This window comes from Callithrix jacchus, chromosome 18 (genome assembly GCF_049354715.1).
Source record: "Callithrix jacchus isolate 240 chromosome 18, calJac240_pri, whole genome shotgun sequence".
Lineage (NCBI taxonomy): Eukaryota > Metazoa > Chordata > Mammalia > Primates > Cebidae > Callithrix > Callithrix jacchus.
In genome coordinates, this window is record NC_133519.1 from 47,397,014 (window position 1) to 47,421,509 (window position 24,496).

At 35.2% G+C, this 24,496-nt stretch overlaps 1 protein-coding gene and 1 long non-coding RNA gene across 4 annotated transcripts in view; one reads left to right on the forward strand and one right to left on the reverse strand.

Annotated features, from left to right (window-relative positions):
- Positions 1 to 2,645, forward strand: part of LOC144580101 (uncharacterized) — an 852,895-nt gene extending 850,250 nt beyond the window's left edge. For all 3 annotated transcript variants that reach the window (XM_078355150.1, XM_078355151.1, XM_078355149.1), the window contains one exon: positions 1,568 to 2,645. In XM_078355150.1, coding sequence (XP_078211276.1) covers positions 1,568 to 1,597 — 30 coding nt within the window. In that variant the 3' untranslated portion in view covers positions 1,598 to 2,645. The remainder of the gene's footprint in view (positions 1 to 1,567) is intronic.
- The window catches only part of LOC144580102 (uncharacterized), a 149,767-nt gene that overhangs the window by 27,327 nt on the left and 97,944 nt on the right, over positions 1 to 24,496 (reverse strand). Inside the window, exon 4 of the long non-coding RNA XR_013529028.1 lies at positions 1,430 to 1,590. This is a non-coding gene — a long non-coding RNA (uncharacterized LOC144580102). The remainder of the gene's footprint in view (positions 1 to 1,429; positions 1,591 to 24,496) is intronic.

A 24,496-nucleotide genomic window follows, 5' to 3' on the forward strand; every position in this document is an offset into this window, starting at 1 on the left:
ATATTTATATATACTAAATATAATTTTATTAAATATATTTTATATATTATATATAGAAACTAAATTATTAAATATATATGATTACATTTGTATATATATAATTTATATAATTATGATTCTATAGTTTTTGTATTTTTTATTTTTATATCTATTAATGATATATTTCAATATTTTTATATTATATATTTATGATTATGTATATTATATATTTATATATACATATATAATATAAATATAATATATACATATATCTATGAATATAAGTATATATGTATAATTATATATAGTAGATATATATGATTATATATGGCTACAGGATATATATAAAAATATATAATGATATATTAAATATATACAGAAATATGTAATTCTGTATATTTTTCATATTATACCTAAAGAATTATATATGTCTGTGCATATATAATTATATACAAATATATATCTACAGTACATATCATAAAAGTATATCTAATATATTTATATAAATCATATATAATTATATGTAATTATAATTAAATATAAATTTAAATATAAAACAATATATAATTATATAAAAATATAAATATAAGTAATATATTTAAAATTATATATGCAGAATTACACCTTGTATATTTTGTATATATATTCTGTATAAATATTTAGATTGTATATGATTCAATCTGTATAATTATACAGAATATATTCAGATTATATATACAATTGTATATATAATCTGAATATATTCTGTATAATTATATATACAATTATTCTCTCTATATATTTTATTCCATGTGTATATATGTATATATATACACACACATAATGTATAGAATTCCTTGCTGACATATAATTCATTAAACATTACAAATTGAGAAGAAATTTAAATATTATTGACATTTTTTACTTTTTAAATTATTTACTCATATTAAAGCCTTTCAGGTATTTCTACACATTACAAACACTGTGAGATAATCCTATTGGAAGGTAAAAATAAAAATACTTCTCCACAAATCACCTCTACTAACTGTTTTCACCAACGTTTACCCTTTCAAAATACTTTTATCTCATATACAAGAGACTAAGAGATAATAATAAAATTAGGGATCAGTAGAATCAATGACTAGTTTCTTTAAGTATGTGCTCCAAATACTTTAGGTAATATAGTGACACAGTGATTGATTGGTGTGACTACTGAAAAATATGAGGAGAAGCAGTGAAAAGCAAGTTAATCAGACATTTTGGTAGAAGTGATCAGTTCCATTTGAGGCTGTCCTCCACCAGTCATCCCCAGAAGCAATGTCAGCTCATCACTCTTATTCTATGTTCCCTCATCCACCACTCAGCATCTCAGACTTCATCTTCAGTTTCATATCACAGGTGGTTAGAGCAACCCCTGAAAAGGGAGTTATGGTAGATCAATTGCAATAATGGCCCCAAGTTTTCACCTTACCTGCATCTATGGCCTTGAATGGTGGGCTCCCAGATGGCCTCAGCGCACTTGACTTGTGACTTTTTATTCAATTCAGCAGTGGCAAACATGACCCGGAAATTTCAAAAGTTGTTTCTGCACTTTCATTTTCTGTCTTAGACACTGTCACTGCCCGGGACAGCCTGTTAGAAGAATGAAGACGTATTCAGAGTGTGCTGTGTCATCGCCTGAGAGGTCTTTGGAAAGCAGGCAGCCTCTTGCCATACTGCCACTCGAATGCACAAGCAAGCCTGCTCCAGATGAACAGAACTGCTCAGCCAACACACACAGCAGTGAGAAATAAATGGTGGTTGCTTAAGTCTGTACATTTCTGAATGGTTCATTGACAGCAATAGCAGGTAACATACAGGAATTAAGTTTGTATATTTGAGAAAAACAGTGTATGCAAGGGGGAAAATGGCAGTAGAAATCTGATCTGTGCTGGCAATACATGCGGCATTGCTGGTAGAGAATTTAAAACAATAGAATCCAACTAACACTTATCTTTTAAATATCACTACAAACTGGTGATTTTCAAAACAATCAGTATTAAAATACTCAGCTTAGAGGAGATACTACTTCCACTATTACTCTCTCCTCGGAATGCCATTGTCTAAAATTACATATACTAGAATGATGTTCTATACAAACCTATGGTAAGATTTCTTTCACATAACATCTTTGGGAGATTTACCCATGTTATTGTGTACATTGATGATGAGTACATGCCCACTATTTAGTAAATCACAAATTATATTTCTGATGGTAGACATTAGATTATTTGCAGCTTGAGACTGTTATAAAGTTGTTTTGAAAATTGTTATAAAAATGTATTATTACAAAGTGTGTTTAAATGTATAAGAAAATGTCAAAGAATTATCCAAAGTGGTTGTATTATTTTACACTGTAATCACCAGTCCTTCCCAACATTTGGTTTTATCAGTCCTTCTACTTAATAGAAGGACATGCACTTTGGTGCATGTATATTTGTACCTCACTGGGGTTTTATTTTGCATGATCCTGGTAACTCAATGATACTACTCTTTTAAATAACCTATATTGGTCATTGCCCTAAGCTCTTTGCATAAGGACTATTTAAACATTTTACCAATTTTCCTAGTATGACTTTTCTCTATCACTGAGCTTCAGGAGTTCTTTATAGGTTCTTTAACTACTTTGTAAATATTTGTTTTGCAAATTTGCATTATTATTCAATATATTTTAAATTATATATATGTAGTTCATAAATAAATATTACATTTTTTAAAGATGCTTTTAATCAGATATTTTTATGATTAGATTTTTTGGATAATTTAGGGATAGCCTTTGTTAATCTCAGATTACAAAGATGTTTTCTTCTATTTTCTTTTAAAACTATACAGTGTTTGATTTAAAGTTTAAGTCAGTAATCCATCTCAAAATAAATTTTGTATATAGTATAAGGAAGGTTCGCGGCTCATCATTTTTAACACAGATACCTAATATTCTTATACCATTTTTTTTTTAAATGCTCTTCTTTCTGAATGGAACAGATGAAGATGCTTTGTCAAAAATTATTTGATCATATAAGTATAGATCAATTACAGAAAACTACTCTATTTTATTGATTTCTCTCTCCTTATGCCAATGCCACAATGTCTTGGTAACATTTATTTTAGACTGAAATTTAAACTCAGACAATAAAAAAGTCCTCCAATTTTGTTGCCTTTTAAAATTGTTGAGATAATTTATGTCCCTTGCATTTCTGTTTAAATATTAAAATATTTTTCTTTACTTATAAACACACTGAGGTACAATTAAGTAACTTATCTAACAATATTCTTACATATAACTTTTATGTTATTATTTTAACATTTACTTCTATTTATACTAAAAACATATAGTACATTACTGTACATTGTTATCACCAGTTCTATTTAACACAGTGCTCAAATTCTTACCCAGGCAAGCAAAAGAAAAGGCATTCAAATTGGAAAGGAAGAAATAAGATTATTAATGTTCACAGAACTCATAATATGGTATATAGAAACCCTAAAGATTCCACAAAGCATTATTAAAATAAAGAAATCTAGGAAAGTTCCAGGATAGAAAATAAACACACAAAAATTCATTGTGCTCTTATACAGTTATAAGGAACAATCTGGAGAGGAAACTCTCTCCAGATAAAATAAATAAATAAAAGAAAAAAATTTCATTTATAATAGCAGCAAACAACAAAAAATTTCGACATAACTAGGGAGATGAAATACATATGCATTGAAAACACTGAACTACTACTGAAAGAAATTAATCAGTAAATGGAAAGACATTCCATGTTCTTGGATTTAAAACCTTAATATTTTTAAGAATTAATGCTACCCAAAGGTTTCTATAGATTCAATGTAACCTCTATCAAAATCCCAATAACATATTTTGGAAGAACATAAAATTCCATCATAAAATGTATTTGGAAACTCAAGGGACTTAGAATAGCCAAAACAATCTTGATAAAAGAACACAGCTGTAGGTCTCACACTTCCTGGATCCTCTTTCAGTGCTCTGGCAGACTACCATATGTCAATGTCAATTTCACTCTGTTCAATGGCTCCTCTCCCCATCCCAATTTGTGTAAAGGTACAATTAAAGCATGAAGTCAACAGAAAGCACCAAATAATTAATAACCTTACCCTGTGACAATTACTTTAAACCAAAGACTCTTGAAAGCTGATGCAAAAATATCTCAGCTCCCTCATCCTTCTCATCTTTGGGACCAGATGAAACTGAAGCATATGTTGTGGGCCGTTTTCCAAGTTTTCCCATAAAGTAAGCTCCAGGAGACAATAGAAAGAAAACACTGCCACAATAGAGCTCTCTTTATAGCTGACTTTCCTGCCCTCTATCATTTTTCCACCCTCATCCTATTGTCCCTTATACTTCTACATCCTCTCAAATTCTTGTCTCAGAGATATCTTTGAAGAATCTAAGAGAACAATGACATTACTAGCTACAGATAAGAGTAAGCCCTATCTATACCAATAGCCACAGTAATGTGTCAAGCAAATTAAGTTATAAACCTCACAGAGTTAAAAACCATCCTCCAGAAAAACTGTGTTAATTTACAGTAAGTTGATTTAAAAAATCTTATCAAACTGTCATTGAAAGTATAGAAAATGTGTGATTATGTGGAATGAGTCTTTAGGAAAATACTTATTCGAGAAAATATTGTTTGGATTGTATTTAATTGTTAGATTCATTAAATTCACTTACAAGTAAACGTACCTGGTTCTAAATAACTGCAAAAGAATATTATTATTTTATGTCCTAGAGAAATAATGCTATTGGTATTTTACCTAATCTTTCATGGAAATCTGCTAGCATAGAGTTCAAGCAATATAAATCATTTTACTATTTCAGAAATATATATTGTTGAATCAATGCCTCCATTTCAAAATTCATCAGATTTTTTATGGCCAATTGAAAATAAAACATTTTCAATTAGAACTGATGTTCTTTAAAAGACAATTGTAGTTTTATAGAAAATAAGTGTTTAGAGACGAATGTCATAAAATTTTCCAAAACCAACCTCTAGCTTTGGGAACATTTTTGGAAGTAAAGCAAATATGTTGATATAACTGACTGATTAAGAAGATGATAGAGTAAATGGAAAAGAGATGCAATATATTTCCACTTCAAAAATTTGTCACATGCAAAAATTTGTCTTTTCATTTAATTGTACTCTATCTTATATTTAATGGGTGCTTTCTGAAATAGTGAAGGGTAAATAAGGAAAATACAGAATGCTCCAACTTTGCTTTTTTTCCCCCTCCCCCAAAGAGTCCCAAGCAAAGCTATTTTAAAGACAACCCTGGATTTTCTGTTTGTTGGCTTTGCCATCATTTCTGATTCTGCAATCACAGCTCAATTTTCCCTAATACACTGGGCCAGATACTAAAATATCTACAATGTGTACACACACACAATATATATATATATATCTACAATGTATATATGTATATACATATTGTGTATGTATATCTACAATGCATTATATAGATATATATACACACATGTCTATATATAGTATATATATACATTGTCTATATATAGTATATATAATATATGCAGTGTCATATATATAAATACTCATTAAACATGTACATATATGACACTTGCACATATTCATATATATTAAGAAAACTAGGAGGTCTCACCCTTTGGGATTGCATGAATTCCATCCAGAACCAAAACCCTCTGACACAGTCAGCCAAAGTGGGCAGGGCAATATAGTTCTCTGCCTTTCTAAGGCACCACAGCCTGAGTCAGTGTAATCCATATATGATTTGTGTACAAAATTTTCAACAATAATCTTACTGAACCTAGGTTTGACAACTTCAACCCATGTATTTTTCTTTTTTTTTATGCTATATCCTTCATGTGCAATATTTCTTGAGATAAATTTATTATGAACCTGTATTTATGAGGTAATTTGGATTACAAAGTGTGTGCAGATATAAACAAAGACTCCAGTTACCTATTGCATTCTAATTTTCTTTTAAATTTTCTAAACCTATTTTGTCTACACATGTAAATTTGAGAGCTATTCATTTGAGTGTAATTAGTAGAAAATAGGATTGAAAGTTTTTCCCTGCTCTCATTTTCTTTCTAATAATAAAAATACCTCAATATGTTGATTTTGTTGCTTTAAAAACTTTTTTAATCATGAAAATTTGATGTAACAAAATGGCACCTAAGTTATACAGTGAACTATTTGAATGAACACACCACCTTTGACTGCCGAAATTATGAACTATTTTGTTAAGTCCTATCCTCTACTCAAAAGCAAGCGCCCTGCTTCTAGTCTATTTTCATTCCGAGTAATCTTTATCTAAAATATTGCATTTACCATTCCTTGAATTTCTGTATAATTTTAGCCTTAAACAACATATTATAAAATTTTGTTTGTTTTTGAACTTTTCCCTGAGATTCATATACCTGATTAAACAATACTGATGAATGCAGCGGTAGATGATTTATTTACCATGCTGTATATTAATATATAAATATAGCACTATTTCCATTCATCTTTCACCAAATATTCATCACATATATATTTGGGATATTTTCTTTTTTTTCCATTATAATCTTATTATTGGAAAATTCTTAAGCTTGTCTCCTAAAGTACATGTCTATATAATGTAATACCATTTATATTAATTGCAAAGCAAACATTTGATAACTTCACTGTATGATAAAGAAAATTCTTTGTGGACAAAGGATAGACAGAACTCAAACCCATCCCTCTGGTCATGTGAGACAAATATGTATCTAATTGCTTCCTCTGACCTACTGTTTCACTGAGCCACACTAATGCATAAGTGACTATTGTGTAAATTGTGTATTCAGTGGAAGGCTAATCAGAAACTCAAAAGAATGCAATCATTCGTCTCTTATCTACCTATGACCTGGAAGCCCCTTCCCTGCTTCAAGTTTACCCACCTTTCCAAAAGGAATCGATACACATTTTACATGTATGGATTGATTTCTCATGTCTCCCTAAAATGTATAAAACCAAGCTGTGCCTGGCCACCCTGTGCACATGTCTTCAGGACCCCCTGAGGCTGTGGCAAGGGTGCATCCTTAACTTTGACAAAATAAACTTTCAAAACTGACTGAAACCTATCTCAGATTTTTTGGGTTCGCAACTCAGACCTGGTAGTTTCGTTTATTTTTTTAAACTAATATGTGCAAAATATATATCATATTGGTTTCAATGTACATTTTCCTCTATTTGCTACTGTAACATATTATTTTAAATCACAGCTTAATATTCCTCATTAACCACATGACTAAACCTTGCTTATCACATTCCTAATTACTCAACTTTTGTATCTGGTGCAAGCAAACTGCAACTAACTTACCTCAGTGATTCATAGAATGATTGTTTGTCCCTGCCTTATACTTGGCTCCTGGTTTCAGTTAATAATGGCTTTTCTTTCTGTTTGTGGGTCAGGGAGGCTTAAAGCATCATTTCCCTTTATCTTCCCCACTGAACAGTTTCCTGCTGTGCTTTACCCCTGTGTCTGTAATGTGAAAAACATCCGTCCTACCTAAATTACCATTCAAGTGTAATACCTTTTTTATTTAACCCTGAGTGCATGACTGCTCCCTTTAATCCTACTCAATCTACCCTGAACAGGAAAATATCTAAAGGAGAATTTATGGTCCCAAGCTTCAAATGCTATTTCTCAGTGTACTTGGAAATGATTTCAAAATTGATGTTCACTGAAGTTTTAGATCAAAAATTGAGCATAGATAAAGCCAAGGTCATGACTAGTCAGCTCACAATTATTTCTGTAAAAGCTTACCTAGAGAGAGTAACACTGCTGTGCTTTGTATCTCAAATGATAAATTAACATTAGAAGCCAAATTAAAGTATTACAGAATAAAAGCTCATGATCTGGCCAAAAAAGTATTCAGGCATGACCTCACCAATTAAGCCACTAAAGTGATATGACAGACAGGTCAGACAGCTTTAAAGAGTGTCTAGAACTCAAATAGTAACTGAGCTCAGGTGAACACACACAGAGGAAAGTGACAGCTTAGAGCAATAATTTATGTATCCTAGAATAAAATGAAATTCAAAACTGTTTGCATGGACTCTCTAGAAAATGTTTAGCAATCATGACACTAGAATATTTTTTACAGATATGTGATAAACATTTAGCACTCATTTGCTTTCCACATCCACAATTTCCAAAGCTAGCAAAGCAACTGTGGTAATATACTAATTATACTATCTGTGAATAGAGAGGAGATATTATTCTTTAAGCCCTTGTCTAATATGTAAAGAACCAACCAACAATATTTTTATATAGTGCACTTATTATGTTTCAACTAACTTACCTTCATGTCTGTATAAAGATATAAAAGTCAAAAATTACTCCCAAATTTTAATGAGATGACAGAGTCATGTTTTCAAATTTAAAACAATCTATAATTTGTGAAAAGGTCAATTGGTATACAATTTAATCATTGATTTTAGATTTTAACATTACTATAAAGAAAAAATAATTACTTTCTAAAAACCTCACATTGTATCAGTTTTCATCATTCTTCATCATATTTTGTCTTCAGAGCATACCTGACAGCTTCCTAAGATGCGTCTGTGCCTTGACTCATTGTGAAAACTTATCTCGCACATATTTGTCTGACCCATGAACTGTGAAAAATCATTTTTGACTTTTTAAGCCTAGGTTTGAGATATGGATCAAGCAGGGACAAGATACCAGCAAGCCCATAAATATAACTGCGCAAAGCATGAGGAGCAGAACCAAACTGAGAAAATGATGAAATCAGAGCAGTCTAACACTCATTTTATGCTCCGACATCACATGTACTCACCTTAAAGCAAGGAAAATATGCATGCAAAATACTAATAAGGCCAATGTAAAGGCAACGTTATTAGTCAGTTAATTAGCAATGTTTTCAACTTCTTCTGAATGTTGAAATAATAATATATTTTTGTAATTTTCTTTACCACCCCACCCTTTTCTCTGCTCAGTAGAAGTAAATGAACCATTGGAAAGGTTAGATTCTAGCACTCACACAACATGAGTGTATAAATGAATTCATATACATAAAGCCTCTTTGAGAAATGTAAAATGACTGCAAGATATTCACAAGTTGTAAGCTATTTCTTTAACTGTAAATAGGTTAACCAAAATAATCATACTTTGTGACCATGTTTTTCCTAAAATGTGAATCCAAGTCAGCCCTGTTCCATCTCAGAATGATACAGTCGGAGGTCCCCATCGCAGAAACACTCTCCAGACTCTCTGGCACATGAATAGCCTTTACCAAGTGTTCCTGGCGCATCTCTCCAGCCTGTTAGCTCTCCACCCTACAACTGTGTTAGACTTCACCTCCTGACCTTTTGAGCTGTTTACTATTGCTAGGAGATGCTAGAATACCTCACTCAGTGCCTTTGCCAAGTAATTCTAGTCCATGAGTATGCATGTCCTTTTCGTGATCAGCTCACATATTACCTTCCCGATGGAACTCCTGATCATGCAAAGCACTGACTTTTCCCTGATATGCATCTTCACTTTCCCTTGACATGCATCTTTGCTTTCCTCTGCACATTCTACAGCATGGAGACAAGATATTTCAGCATTGATTTGTTATGATGTCTGCCTCTTTTACCTGGTTAAAGCCTTAAGGAGAGAGTGTTTCAAAAGACTTTTCTATATTCAATCTGCATAGCAAGCCTGATAGAAAGGTGTGTTTAAAATGGACTACATCATCATTAGCAGTATTGTCTTTATTTGTATAAAATAGCATTATGGCTACTCTTCAGTATGGTGAATACAAGAGAAAGTAGCCATGAAAATAAAACTTACTATTAAATTAAAATCATCTGTGGAATAACATAAAAATTTAGAGTACCTGATACTTACAAGAAGCTTTTGCTAAGGTCAATAGGTGACGTTTACATATACATTGGCTTCAAGGGGCTTAAAATCTAGCAAATTAGACAGCTATGCAATTCTCTGTAAAATAAAACAGAATAATCAATCATGCACGAAGACCTTTGAAGTTAAAGATAATGAGAATATTATCAGTTTAAGGGCTTCGGATTAAAACTATTCTCCTCAGTGGCATTTGAGATGAGATTTAAGAACCAAATTGATTTTTGGTGCATACAACGCACTTCATGAATACTGGGATATATTGCAAATGTAGCTTGGGACTATCTTCTGTAAGATTTAAAATGCTGAAGTGCTATTTTGAATTTAATTTTATTAGTGTCAAGCTAGTGAAAGTTTAGGACTAGAAGAATCAGGTGATTAAGAATACACCATTTTAGAACAATTCAAACAGGTGACCACATATAGAGGCTTCTAATAACATGTGAAAAATGTCCAGGAGAGTCACCCATTCAGCTGATTGGGAGGGAGACTGAAGCTGGGAGCCAGACCGGGAGATTCACGGGCAGAAAAGCGCCACAAATCTCAGCTCTGCTGTTTCAGCTGGCGCGGGATGCCGCATGGGAAATTGCATAGATCATGGCGCCTTTTTGGCGGGCGACCGAGGCACCTGGGAGAGAATCGACTGACCATTCAATTAGGAAAAGAAAAAAAGGGGGGTCCAAGGCGGGGAGCCAGGTGATTGGGCTTGGCTGGTCCCACCCACACAAAAAAACAGAATTGGAAACGCGGATGGTTGAGAGTTTCACAGCAAGCACAGCTGAACCTGGGAATGTCCTGTGCTGTGGGGGAGGGGCATACACCAAAGGAAAACAAAGAAACAGAAATAACATCACCACCAACAATGTGGACGTCCACTCAGAGACCCAATCTGAAAGTCAGCAATTACAAAGACAACAGGTGGATAAATCCACAAAGATGGGAAGAAACCAGTGCAAAAAGCCTGAAAACATCCAAAATCAGAATGTCTCTTCTACAGGGGATCATAGCTCCTCATCAGCAAGGGAACAAGGCCTGATGGAGAACGAGTGTGATGAATTGTCAGAATCAGGCTTCAGAAGGTGGATAATAAGGAACTTCTGTGAGCTAAAAGAATATGTTCTAAACCAATGCAAAGAAACTAAGAACCTTGAAAAAAGGTTTGATGAAATGCTAACAAGAATAGACAGTTTAGAGAGGAAGATAAGTGAATTAATGGAGCTGTAAAACACAACAGGAGAACTTCGTGAAATATGCACAAGTTTTAACAGTCAAATTGATCAAGCAGAAGAAAAGATATCAGAGGTTGAAGACCAACTCAATGAAATAAAACGAGAAGATTAGAGAAAAAAGGATAAAAAGGAATGAGCAAAGTCTCCAAGAAATATGGGACTATGTGAAAAGGCCTAATATACGTTTGATAGGTGTACCTGAATGTGACAAAGAGAATGAATCCAAGCTGGAAAATACTCTTCAGGATATTATTCAGGAAAACTTTCCCAACCTAGCAAGGCAGGACAATACTCAACTCCAGGTAATACAGAAAACACCACAAAGATATTCCTCAAGAAGAGCAACCCCAAGGCACATAATCGTCAGATTCACCGGGGTTGAAATGAAGGAGAAAATGCTAAGGGCAGCCAGAGAGAAAGGTCGGGTCACCCACAAAGGGAAGCCTATCAGACTCACAGTAGATCTCTCAGCAGAAACCCTACATGCCAGAAGAGAGTGGGGGCCCAATAATCAACATCCTTAAAGAAAAAACTTTCACCCCAGAATTTCATATCCAGCCAAACTAAGCTTCACAAGCGAAGGATAAATAAAATATTTTATAAACAAGCAAGTACTTAGAGATTTGATCACCACCAGGCCTGCTTTATAAGAGCTTCTGAAAGAAGCACTACACATAGAAAGGAACAACCAGTATCAGCCTTTCCATAAATATACCAAAAAGTAAACAGCATCAACATAATGAAGAATTTACATCAACTAATGGGCAAAACAGCCAGCTAGTAAATGGCAGTATTAAACTCACATACATTATTATTAAGCCTAAATTTAAATCGACTAAATCCCCCAATCAAAAGACACAGACAGGCAGATTGGATGAAAAATCAAAACCCATTGGTATGCTGCATCCAGACCCATCTCCCATGCAAGGATACACATGGACTCAAAACAAAGGGATGGAGGAAGATTTACCAACCAAATGGAGAGCAAAAATAAATAAATAAAAAGCAAGAGTTGCAATTCTCGCCTCTGATTATTTTAAAATAGACTTTAAGGATAAATTTCTGGACACCTGTGTCCTCCCAAGCCTAAACCAGGAGGAGGCCGAAACTATGAATAGACCAATAACAAGGTCTGAAGTTGAGGCAGCAATTAAGGGCCTATCACACAAAAAAAGCCCAGGTCCAGATGGGTTCACAGCCGAATTCTACCAGACACACAAAGAGGAGCTGCTACCATTCCTTCTGAAACTATTCCAAATAATCCAAAAAGAGGGAAGCCTTCCCAAATCATTTTATGAGACCAACATCAACCTGATACCAAAACCTGGCAGAGACTCAACAAGAAAAGATAACTTCAGGCCAATATCCATGATGAACATAGATGCAAAAATCTTCAATAAAATATTGGCAAGCCAATTGCAACAGCACATCAAAAAACTTATCCATCATGATCAAGTAGGATTCATCCCGGGGATGCAAGGCTGGTTCAACATACGCAAGTCTATAAACGTATTTCACCACATAAACAGAACCAAAAACAAAAACCACATGATTATCTCAATTGACGCAGAGAAGGCATTTGACAAAATTCAACAGCCCTTTATGCTAAAAACCCTCAATAAACTCGGTATTGACGGAACATATCTCAAAGTAATAAAAGCTATTTACGACAAACCAACAGCCAATATCATACTGAATGGGTAAAAACTGGAAGCATTCTCTTTGAAATCCGGCACTAGACAAGGATGCCCTCTTTCACCACTCCTATTCAATACAGTACTGGAAGTTCTAGCCAGAGCAATCAGGCAAGAAAAACAAATAAAGGGTATTCAAATAGGAAAGGTGGAAGCCAAATTGTCTCTATTTGCACACGACATGATAGTATACCTAGAAGACCCCATTGCCTCAGCCCAAAAACTCCTGAAACTGATAAGCAACTTCAGCAAAGTCTCAGGATATAAAATCAATGTGCAAAAATCACAAGCATTCCTATACACCAATAACAGACTTAAAGAGAGCCAAATCAAGAACGAACTGCCATTCACAATTGCTACAAAGAGAATAAAATACCTTGGAATACAACTTACAAGGAACGTAAGGGACCTCTTCAAGGAAAACTACAAACCACTGCTCAATGAAATAAGAGAGGACACAAACAGATGGAGAAACATTCCATGTTCATGGTTAGGAAGAATCAATATCATGAAAATGGCCATACTGCCCAAAGTAATTTACAGAATCAACGCTACCCCCATCAAGCTACCATTGACTTTCTTCACAGAACTGGAAAAAACCACCATGAACTTCATATGGAACCAAAAGAGAGCCCGCATAGCCCAGTCAATTCTAAGCAAAAAGAACACAGCGGGGGGCATCACACTACTGGACTTCAAACTATACTACAAGGCTACAGTAATCAAAACAGCATGGTACTGGTACCAAAACAGAGATATAGACCAATGGAACAGAACAGAGGCATTGGAGGCAACACAACATATCTACAACCATACAATCTTTGGTAAACCTGACAAAAACAAGCAATGGGGAAAGGATTCCCTGTTTAATAAATGGTGTTGGGAAAACTGGCTAGCCATGTGCAGAAAGCAGAAACTGGACCCCTTCCTGACACCTTACACTAAAATTAACTCCAGGTGGATTAAAGACTTAAACATAAGACCTGGCACCATAAAAACCCTAGAAGAAAATCTAGGCAAAACCATCCAGAACATAGGAGTAGGCAAGGACTTCATGACCAAAATACCAAAAGCGTTGGCAACAAAAGCCAAAATAGACAAATGGGACCTAATCAAACTCCACAGCTTCTGCACGGCAAAAGAAACAGTCACTAGAGTGAATCGGCAACCAACAGAATGGGAAAAAATTTTTGCAGTTTACCCATCTGACAAAGGGCTGATATCCAGAATTCACAAAGAACTCAAACAGATTTACAGGAAAAAAACAAGCCCATCCAAAAATGGGCAAAGGATATGAACAGACACTTTACAAAAGACATGAGGCCATCAAATATATGAAAAAATGCTCATCACCACTGGTCATTAGAAAGATGCAAATCAAAACTACATTGAGATACCATCTCACGCCAGTTAGAATGGCGATCATTAAAAAATCTGGAGACAACAGATGCTGGAGAGGATGTGGAGAAATAGGAACACTTTTACACTATTGGTGGGAGTGTAAATTAGTTCAACCATTACAGAAGACAGTGTGGCGATTCCTCAAGGCCTTAGAAAGAGAAATTTCATTTGACCCAGCAATCCCATTACTGAATATACATCCAAAGGACTATAAATCGTTCTACTATAAGGACACATGCACACGAATGTTCATTGCAGCACTGTTTACAATAGCAAAGACCTGGAACCAACCCAAATGCCCATCGATGATAGACTGGACTGGGAAAATGTGGCACATATATACCATGGAATATTATGCAGCAATCAAAAATGATGAGTTTGTGTTGTTTGTAGGGACATGGATGAATCTGGAGAACATCATCCTCAGCAAACTGACACAAGAACAGAAAATGAAATACTGCATATTCTCACTCATAGGCGGGTGATGAAAAATGAGAACACATGGACACAGGGAAGGGAGTACTACACACTGGAGTCTATTGGGGGGAATAGGGGAGGGACAGCATGGGGGGAGCTGGGGAGGGATAGCCTGGGGAGAAATGCCAAATGTGGGTGAAGGGGAGGAAGGCAGCAAAGGACACTGCCATGTGTGTACCTATGCAACTATCTTGCATGTTCTGCACATGTACCCCAAAACCTAAAATGCAATAAAAAAAAAAAAAAGACTTTAAAGCAACAAAGATCAAAAGAGACAAAGAAGGACATTACATAATGGTAAAAGGATCAATGTAACAAGAAGAGCTAACGATCCTAAATATATATTCACCCAATACAGGAGCACCTAGATAACATAAGACAAGTTCTTAATGACTCATAAAGAGACTTAGACTCCCACAGAATAATAGTGGGAGACTTTAACATTACATTGTCAATATTAGACAGATCAACGAGACAGAAAATTAACAAGGATATCCAGGACTTGAACTCAGACCCGGAACATGTAAACTTAATAAATATTTATAGAACTCTCCACCCCAAATACACAAAACATACATTCTTATCAGTACCACATCACACCTACTCTAAAAGTGACTACATAATTGGAAGTAAATCACTCCTCAGTAATTGCATAGCATTTCACAGGTTTAAATGAAATATTGGTTGGCTGCTTCTTTGTTATTTTCCTCCCTTATTCCTTCCTGTCTCCATTGTTAAGCACAATTATTGGCATAAAAGAGGTTTTCAATACCCATTTTTAGAATGCATTCTAGCCTGGGCAATAAAGCAACACTCCCATTCTCTCTCTCTCTTTTTCTTCCTCTTTCTTTCATTCATTCTTTTTTTTCTTTCTTTCTCTCTTTCATTCTTTTTTTTTCTCTTTCTTTTTCTTTCTCTCTCTAAAAAAAAAAGAAAAATGTTCAGGAGGCAGGTAAAGGCAAATAAACAATGACAACAATACTGGACTATGACTGAATACAAGGTAGTGGCAGTGCCTTTGGAAATGGAATGAGAAAGACAGGAGTTTACATGAATGTAGAGTTAAATGATTCATCAGCTAACTCATTCATAAAGAGCAAGGAAGGCATTAAATATTAATCTGAGAGTTTGAGCCAAGATAACTGGAAGGATTATGGACAAATAAAAAAATAATAAATTAATGAGAAAAAGATGTTTTTGAAAGAAAATGTATGCACAAGAAATAGTGCATTTTTATAGCATAAAGGGTGCTGCAGTAAACATAACAGTTGTTTCTATTCACATTTTTTCTTTACCATAATCCAGAAAAAAAATGTTATCTCAGTCTGAATCTCAAACAATCCATGTCAATCATTGACATTCGTTCACTGCTATCACATGGCAGAGTAAAATAATTAAATCCACATTACTATAACATTTCTACAAACCGTTTTTCCACTCCACACTTGTCCTGTCACTGAGTTTACTGCCTAACCGGTGGCATAAGAATAAATGTGTTAGGCAGCTGGTATATGTTATAGGCCAGTAATTTAATGTTAACTGTACTAAAACTGCAAATGTGCTTTTTGTACTAGAAAAAAAAAGAAGTCCCTTACAACCATATTTTCTGACAATGAAACAATAGACATACATTTTTTTAAAGTTTCTTTTTTTGTTCTCTTTTAGAGACATAAATACGATTTTTGTTTGATTAGATGGGTGGTATAGAACCACTTTCATGATAAACAACATAAAATCATTAAAACTAAAAAAATTTAGTTATCCTACATATTATAATTGGGTAACTGAAGATTGCTTGAATGATTACTTTTGTTATGGTTGTATTATTGTTTTTATGTTGCTTGATGTCAGGCAGGTAAGCAATAGATAATAATAACTACTACTGTCCATTTAAGAATAAAAATTGATGATGAAATACTGGGTAAGTTAGAAAACAAATTTTTATAAATTTTTTGAAATTATGGTTACAGAATACTCGTATATATTTGTTGGGTACATGTGATGTTTTGATATAGGCATACAATGTTTAATAATCAGATCAAGGTATTAGAGTTTGATCACCTTAAGCATTTAAGATTTCCTTGTATTAGGTGCATTTCAATTTCACTGTTTTACTTATTTTAAAATATATAATAAATTATTAACTATAGTCACTATATTGTGCTACTGAATACTAGATTTTACTCATTCTAACTATATGTTCTACCCATTAACCATCCCCATTTTACCGCTTCCCCCATTTGCTATTCTTCCCTGCTTCTGATAACCATCATTTTACTCTATATCCATGGGTTAAATTGTTTTTACCTCCTATATATGAATGAGAGGTGTGATATTTGTCTCTCTGTGCCTGGTTTATTTCACTTAGCATAATGTCCTTCAGTTCCATCCATATTATTGCAAATGTCAAGATTTCATCTTGTGAATGAATAATGTTCCATTGTATATTTGTACCACTTTTTAAAAACAATTATTCATCAATTGATGAACACTTAGGTTGATTCCCTATCTTGGCTATTGTGAATGGTGTTGCAATAAATGGGAGTGCAGATATCTCTTTGATATACTAATTATCTTTCTTTTATATATACAACAGTGAGATTGCTGGATCATATGATAGTTCTATTTTTAGTTTTTTTTGAGGAAGCTCCATACTTATTCTTCATAGCGGCTATACTAGTTTACATTCCCATCAACTGTGTAAGGGCTGCCATCTCTCCATATCCTCACCAGCATTCATTACTGCCTGTCTTTTAGATATAAGACATTTTAATTGGGGTAAAATTTACCTTGTTATGGTTTTGATTTGCATTTCTCTGATGGTCACTAATGTTGAGCATTTTTCTGCATTTGGCTTGATGTTTTCCTCAGAAAATGGGTCTTTCTTTTCTATCACATTTCAGGATGTAAATTTTCTGAACTTTATGCCCTGCTTCATTTATAAGACTAAATGTCTCTAACAGCACCCAAGTCACCTCTTGAATGCTTTGCTGCTTAGAAATTTCTTCCACCAGAATACCCTAAAGCATCCTTCTCAAGTTCAAAGTTCCACAAATCTCTATGGCAGGGGCAAAATGCTGCTAGTCTCTTTACTAAAACGTAACAGGAGTCACCTTTGCTCCAGTTCCCAAAAAGTCCCTCAGTTGCATTTTAGAACCCTCATCCTCAGGCTTTTGGTCAAAGCCATTCAACAAGTCTCTAGAAAGTTCCAAACTTTCTCACATTTTCCTGTCTTTGTCTGAGCCCTCCTAACTGTTGCAACCTCTGCCTGTTACCTAGTTCGAAAGTCACTTCCAGATTTTCGTGTCTTTCCACAATGCCTCACTATTGGTAAAATGGTACCAATTTACTGTATTGGTCCACTTTCTCTGATAAAGACATACCTGACACTGGTCAATGTACAAAAGAAAGAGGTTTAATTTGACTTAGAGTTCCAAGTGGCTGGCGAAGCCTCACAATCATGGCTGGAAGCAAGGAGCAGAAAGTCACTTTTTACATGATGGCAGCAGGCAATGGGAGAGATTGAGCAGGGAAACTCCCCTTTTAGAATACCCTAAGATCTCATGAGACTAATTCATGACCATGAGAACAGCACAGGAAAGACCTGCCCCCATGATTCAATTACCTCCCACTGGGTTTCTCCCACAACACATAGGAATTCAAGATGAGATGTGGGTGGAGACTCAGCCAAATCATATCAGATATTTTATTTATAGCTATTGTAAATTAAATTCTTGTTTGTTTTTTAATTCTCATATTGTTCACTATTAACATATAGAAATGCTAGTGATTTTTATATGTTGATTTTGTATCCTACAACTTTACTGAATTTGTTTATCATTCTAATCATATTCTGGTGGATGTGGGTTTTTTCTAAATAAAACATCATAACATTTTCAAAAAACAGAATCTGATTATACCCTCTCTAATTTGATGCCCTTTATTTCTTTCTCTTGTCTGATTGCTCTGGCTAGGACTTCTAGTATCATGTTGAATAAATGGTGACAGAGGGCATCCTTGTCTTGTTCCAGATCTTAGAGGAAAGACCTTCAGTTTTCCCCATTCATCATGATACGAGTTACAAGTTTGTCATATTTGGCTTTAATCATATTGAAGTATGCCTTCAATACTTACTTTTGTGATAGTTTATACTTTATAAAGGATGTTGAATTTTATTGAATATTTAAAAAATATCATTTGAAATGGTCATATGGTTTTTATCCTTCATTTGGCCTATATGATGAGTAACATTGATTTCCACATTTTAATTATCCTTGTATCAGTAGGAGGAATCACACTTGATCATGATAGATAACCTTTTCACTGTGTCATTGAATTGGTTTGCTAGTTATTTTTTTATGCTTTTGCTCTATGTATCAGAAATATTGACCTATAGTTGTCTTTAATTTCTTGTGTGTTTGTCTGATTGCATCAGAGTTATGCTGGGCTCAGAGAATGAGTTTGGAAGTATTCCTTCCTTCTAGATTTTTAAAATAAGTATAATTGGTATTAATTTTTATTTAAGTGGTAGAATTTAGCAGTGAAGCCATCAGGTTCTGGGCTTTCATTTGATGAGACTTTTTGTTACTCCTTCTATATCATTACTTGGTATTGGTCTATTCATGTTTACGATTTTTTAATGGTCTAATCTCTGCCCAGAAATATCTGTCCAGAAATTTTAAAATTTATTTTATATTTTTCAATTTGTTGGCATTTAGTTGCTAATAATAATCTCTAACATTCTTTGAATTTCTATACTATTAATTGTAATGTCTCATTTTTTCATCTCTGATTTTATTTTTTGGTATTTTCCCTCATTTATTCTTAGTTTAGCTAAAGAATTGGCAGTTTTCTTGATATTTTCAATAAACCAACTTTTCCTTTCAATGGTATTTTGTATTTTTTTAGTCTCAATTTCATTTATTTCTGCTGTGATCTTTATCATTTCTTTTATTCTATGGACTCTATCATTTCTTTTATTCTACTCTTACTTTTTAAATTTTTAACATGTAAATATAAGTAGTTTATTTGAAGCTTTGCTGCCTTTTAGATGTATGTGTTTAGTGCTAAAAACTTCCCTCCTACTACTATGTTTGGTGGATTCCATGACTTTGGTATGTTATGTGTATACTTTTGTTTGTTTCAAAAAATATTTTTTCACCTTCCTTCTTTCTTCACTACCCTAGAGGTCATTCAGAAGCTTATTATTTAACTTGCATGTGTTTATATAGTTTCCAAAGTTCCTCTTACTAATTTCTAGTTTTATTCCATTCGATCAGAAAAGATACTTGACATCATTTCAATTAAAAAAATACTTTTGTGTAGCCTAACATATGGTTTATTCTGTATTGTGTGTGTATTTACTATTCCCAAGTGAGTGGTAATTTCTTGTTGTTCAGTGTCCTTTTCTTACTGAAGAACTTCCTTTAGCATTTCTTATAACACAGGTCTGGTGTTTACAGAATTTCCCAGCTTTTGATTGTCTGAAAATGTGTTTATTTTTCCTTTATGTTTGAAAGACAGTTTTGCTGGATATAATATTCTAGATTGAAAGATTTTTTTCATTCAGCACTTTGGATGTTTTCTCACTCTCTCCTGTCGTGTAAGGTTTCCACTGAGAAGTCTGCTGCCAGACATATAGGAGCTCCTTTAAACGTTGCTTTCTTCTTTCTCTTGCTGATTTTAGAATCCTTTCTTTTATCCTTGAGCTTTGTGATTTTGATTAACATAAGCCTGTTACTCTTACTTGGGTAGAATCTTCTTGGTGTTCTGTGACTTTCTTGGACCTAAGTATTTTTATCTTTCACTTTATATTTGGAAAATTCTCTGTTGTAATTTCTTTCAATAAAACTTCCACTATGGTCTCTCTGTCTCTGCATCTTTTTTAAGGCCAATAATCTCATCTTTTCCCTTTTGAAGTTGTTTTCTAGATCTTATTCGAAATCATTTTTTCAATTTATTTTTTTCTCCTCTTACTGTATATTCATACAGCCTGTCTTCAGTCTCACTAATTCTTTCTTCTGCTTAATCAATTCTGCTGTTGATAGGCACTGATGCATTTTCAGAATGTCAATTGAATCTTTCAGGTTTTCTGTTTGACTTTTTTATTATTGTAATCTTAAAAAAAAATTTCTCTGAAAGAATTCTGAATTGCTTCTCTGTGTTATTTTGAAGTTCATAGAGCTTCCTCAAGAGAGCTATTGAGTCACATACATCTGTCACTACAAGATTGGTAACTGGGGCCTTATTTAACTCATTTGGTGAGGTCGTGTTTTCTTGGAAATTCTTGATGCTGGTGGATTTTTTGTTATATCTGGGCAGTAAAGAGTTTGGTATTTATTTGAATCTTCACAGTATGGGCTTGTTTGAACCCAACCTTCTTGAGAAGGTTTTCATCATGTTCAAAGGAACTGGGTGTTATGATCTAAGCCTATGGTCAATGCAGCCATATAAACACTAGGGAGTGTCCTACACAGAAACACTGTACTGCTGATTCACAGAGGCGTCATCTTGGTAAGCCTGGGTAAGATAAAGGAGAATTATTTGGGTTATCAGGTTATCAGGTAACATCTCATTCTCTCTTCCTTCTCTTTCCTCCAATCTTAAGAAATCTCTCCAGGGATACCTGGAGTTGGGGGATGGATGATATGACTACTCTGATGGCAAGTACAGATAGGACTGTGCTGGGTCACACCTGAAGCTAGCACAGTTCTGGGACTCACCCAAGGTTCATGGTGAGTACTGCCTGACTACTAGTAATGTTTGTTCAAGGCCAAAGGGCTCTATTTTTCAGCATGTAGTGAATCCTGACAGCACTGGGTTCTTCCTCAACTATAGTGAATTCCTTTCTGGCCCAGGGTAAGTCTAGAAACATAATTCATTTGCTAAGGCATGGAATTGGAGGCTTTAGGAGTTTGCTTGGTGCTTTATTTTACTATGGCTGAGCTGTTACCAAAGTTGCAAGACAAAGTCCTCTATACTTTTCTCTCTTCTGTCCCCAAGGAGTGTCTCCCTAAGCTCCTACAGTTGATGGAGGAGTGATATAGGCATTTCCTGGGCCACCACAGCTGGTCTTGCACTGACCTGTGTACACTCCAATTCCACAGCCTCTGAGACCAGTGAAGCTCCAGTGTTTGCCCGAAAACTGTAGTCCCCGTGGCCTGATTGCCCAAATTTCTTCTGGGTCCTAGGCCACTTTAGTCAGCTGGTAGTGGAGCCAACCGGGGCTCAAATTCCTAACCACGGGGCTGATAACTCTCTTGTGGCCCAGGGTTAGTCTAAATTCTCCCTCTGTGGCACTGTCAGAAGTCTACTCTATTGTATTCCATTGTAACAAGGCAGCGCTGAGTTCCAATGCACAGTACTACATTCACTTCACTCTCCCTCTTTCAAGCAGAGCAGCAATGATACGAGTTGGAGGAGGATGGTGTAGGCAATAAAAGATGTTATTTTCCACCCTCTTGAATGCCTTTTTCCTTGACATTATGTTAAAACCAGATCCTGTGATTACTCATTTGATTTTTTGGTTCTTATGAAAGCGCCTTCTTGCATGGATAGCTGTTCAGTTTGTTGGTCCTGTGGGGGAACGATCACTGAAGCATTCTATTCGGACATCTTACTCTGCTTCCTAACTCTCAAAACTGATTTTTTAAAAATTACTATGCCAAGTGAGAGACTTTTAAAAAGCAATTTTCTTCCATGAGAAAAACATCTTGCTAAGTAATTCATTTAATACTCTAAACAGTGATTCTTTCAGTTTCCACAGATCTAATTGTTATTTCACCTAAGAGTGTAGGTGACATGGCAAAAAGATTAACAGTGTAACTGAAACTTAATTGAATGCTAATAAAGATGTGACCTGTGGTTATTATAATTTGTAATTGTTTTCTCTTCATACTTACATAAAACAACAAACAAAAAAAGTAATACATGTGGTACTTATTTACTACAGTTATATAACTTATAAATACTTTTTAATATATATTTAGTAGTTTACATTACTTGAATAGTTTTGTACTCTATGTTGTAAATACAAAAACAGTAATTATTCAGTTACGTCAAAAATGGATTTATTGTCTTTTAGCCTGTGTTTTGATGCATTCTTATGCGCAATGAGACTATTCTGACTGACAAGCGTTTATCATTAGGAATTTTACAACTGGGTTTGTGTCAGGACCTGCCTGATTCTTTAGACTATGAACCCTTCCTCCCATTCCTGTGTTTATCTGTTCTACGTTAAGCATATATTTACTGAATGCTTATTCTAAATCAAACACTAATCTAGGGGGAGGGAGATACAGAAGTGAATAAAACAATAAATATCTCTACCTATGCCACGTGTAATATCACTTGCTATCCAACACTACACTGAAGGCCCTAAAATTATTCCTAGTATTAACCAGAGAAACTTAAAAATTCTACGTTAGACCCACTTTCTGACCCTTGCTTCTTGTCTAAGTCTACACGTATGCAACATTCCACTAGCTGAGCTCTTGCCTTATCCCCGAGATCAAAACCCTGAGAGACGATAGCCAATTTATCATGACGAGCTCACATTAGTAGCCTCTGGTTTTTACCCTGCTTGGCACAAACTGCTTAGCAGTGCAGCTGCTCCAGTACTGAAGCTGTTGTTTGTGGGAATGGAAATACTTTCTATACAATCACACAGTAGGATCAAACTACCAGCAGATGCATACTGCCAACATTTTGGCAACAATGACTTGGCTATTCCTTGATAAATCTGTGGATTTCATCTGCCAGTGGATTATCTGTGGTAATCTCCAGTGTGAATAGGGTCACAGTGTACTGGCCACCAAGGTCTGAGTCTGGAGAGCCTGAACATATGCCCGGTTTGTGAGCCGGTCCCCTAAGTCTCAAGAAAAGTGCCTGGGGAGGAGAGGGTCTTACTTGCATGTGTCCCATTATAGGACCTCAAAATGCAGCCTACCATGGGTTATATAGTTCAGGGGAACTTCACTCACTGAACGAAAACTTGGAAGTTCAGCTTGACTTCCACGGGAGAGAACAAAGCCCAGGTTTTTTCAGGCAGTTTCTACCTATCTCAGGATACTGCATTCTGTAGGGTCCAGCCCTACAGGGTCCTTTGAGCCCCTCTCTGCTGGTGTGGAGAGGAGGAACTATAGAAATAAAAGACACAAGACACAGAGATAGAGAAAAGAGAGTTTGGACCCAGGGGTCCACTGCCAACCAAAGTGTGGAGTCTGGCAGTGGCCCCGAGTGCCTGGACATTCTGACTATGACTGAAGACAAAGCTGGGGGCAGCGTAGGTAGGATGTGGCATTGGTGGTCAGTGATAGGGTCAAGCACATCACGTGTCATACAGGTAGGGACACAAGGCCTTCTAGTAGCTGAGATGAAGTAAGAAGCGTAATGCATCTGCACTTTTCCGTACTTGTCAAGAAAGAACAAAGACATTAAGATTTATACTTTCAGTAATTATCTCTTCTAAGCAAAATGGAACCAGGTGCAGAAGCGGAACATGAGAGTGGACATGGAATGTGACCACTGAAGCACAGCACTGCCTAGAGACAGTTAAGCCCCCAGATATTTGTGGGTCTACGTGACAACTGTCAGGCCTACCGCAAGAGCGTGGAGGAGAGGAGTTGTCTCCTAACTCTCTGGAGGAAGGAGAGATCTCAGCCATCTTGGACATCTCCTTCACTAGATGGCTAAACAACGGGTGTTTTCCCAGGGCTGGCGCTACCCTGCCGCACAGCCGAGGCGCCCTCCAGCAGCCCTTACACAGGCCTGACAGAGATCTTTAAGAGTCTTGCCTCAGGG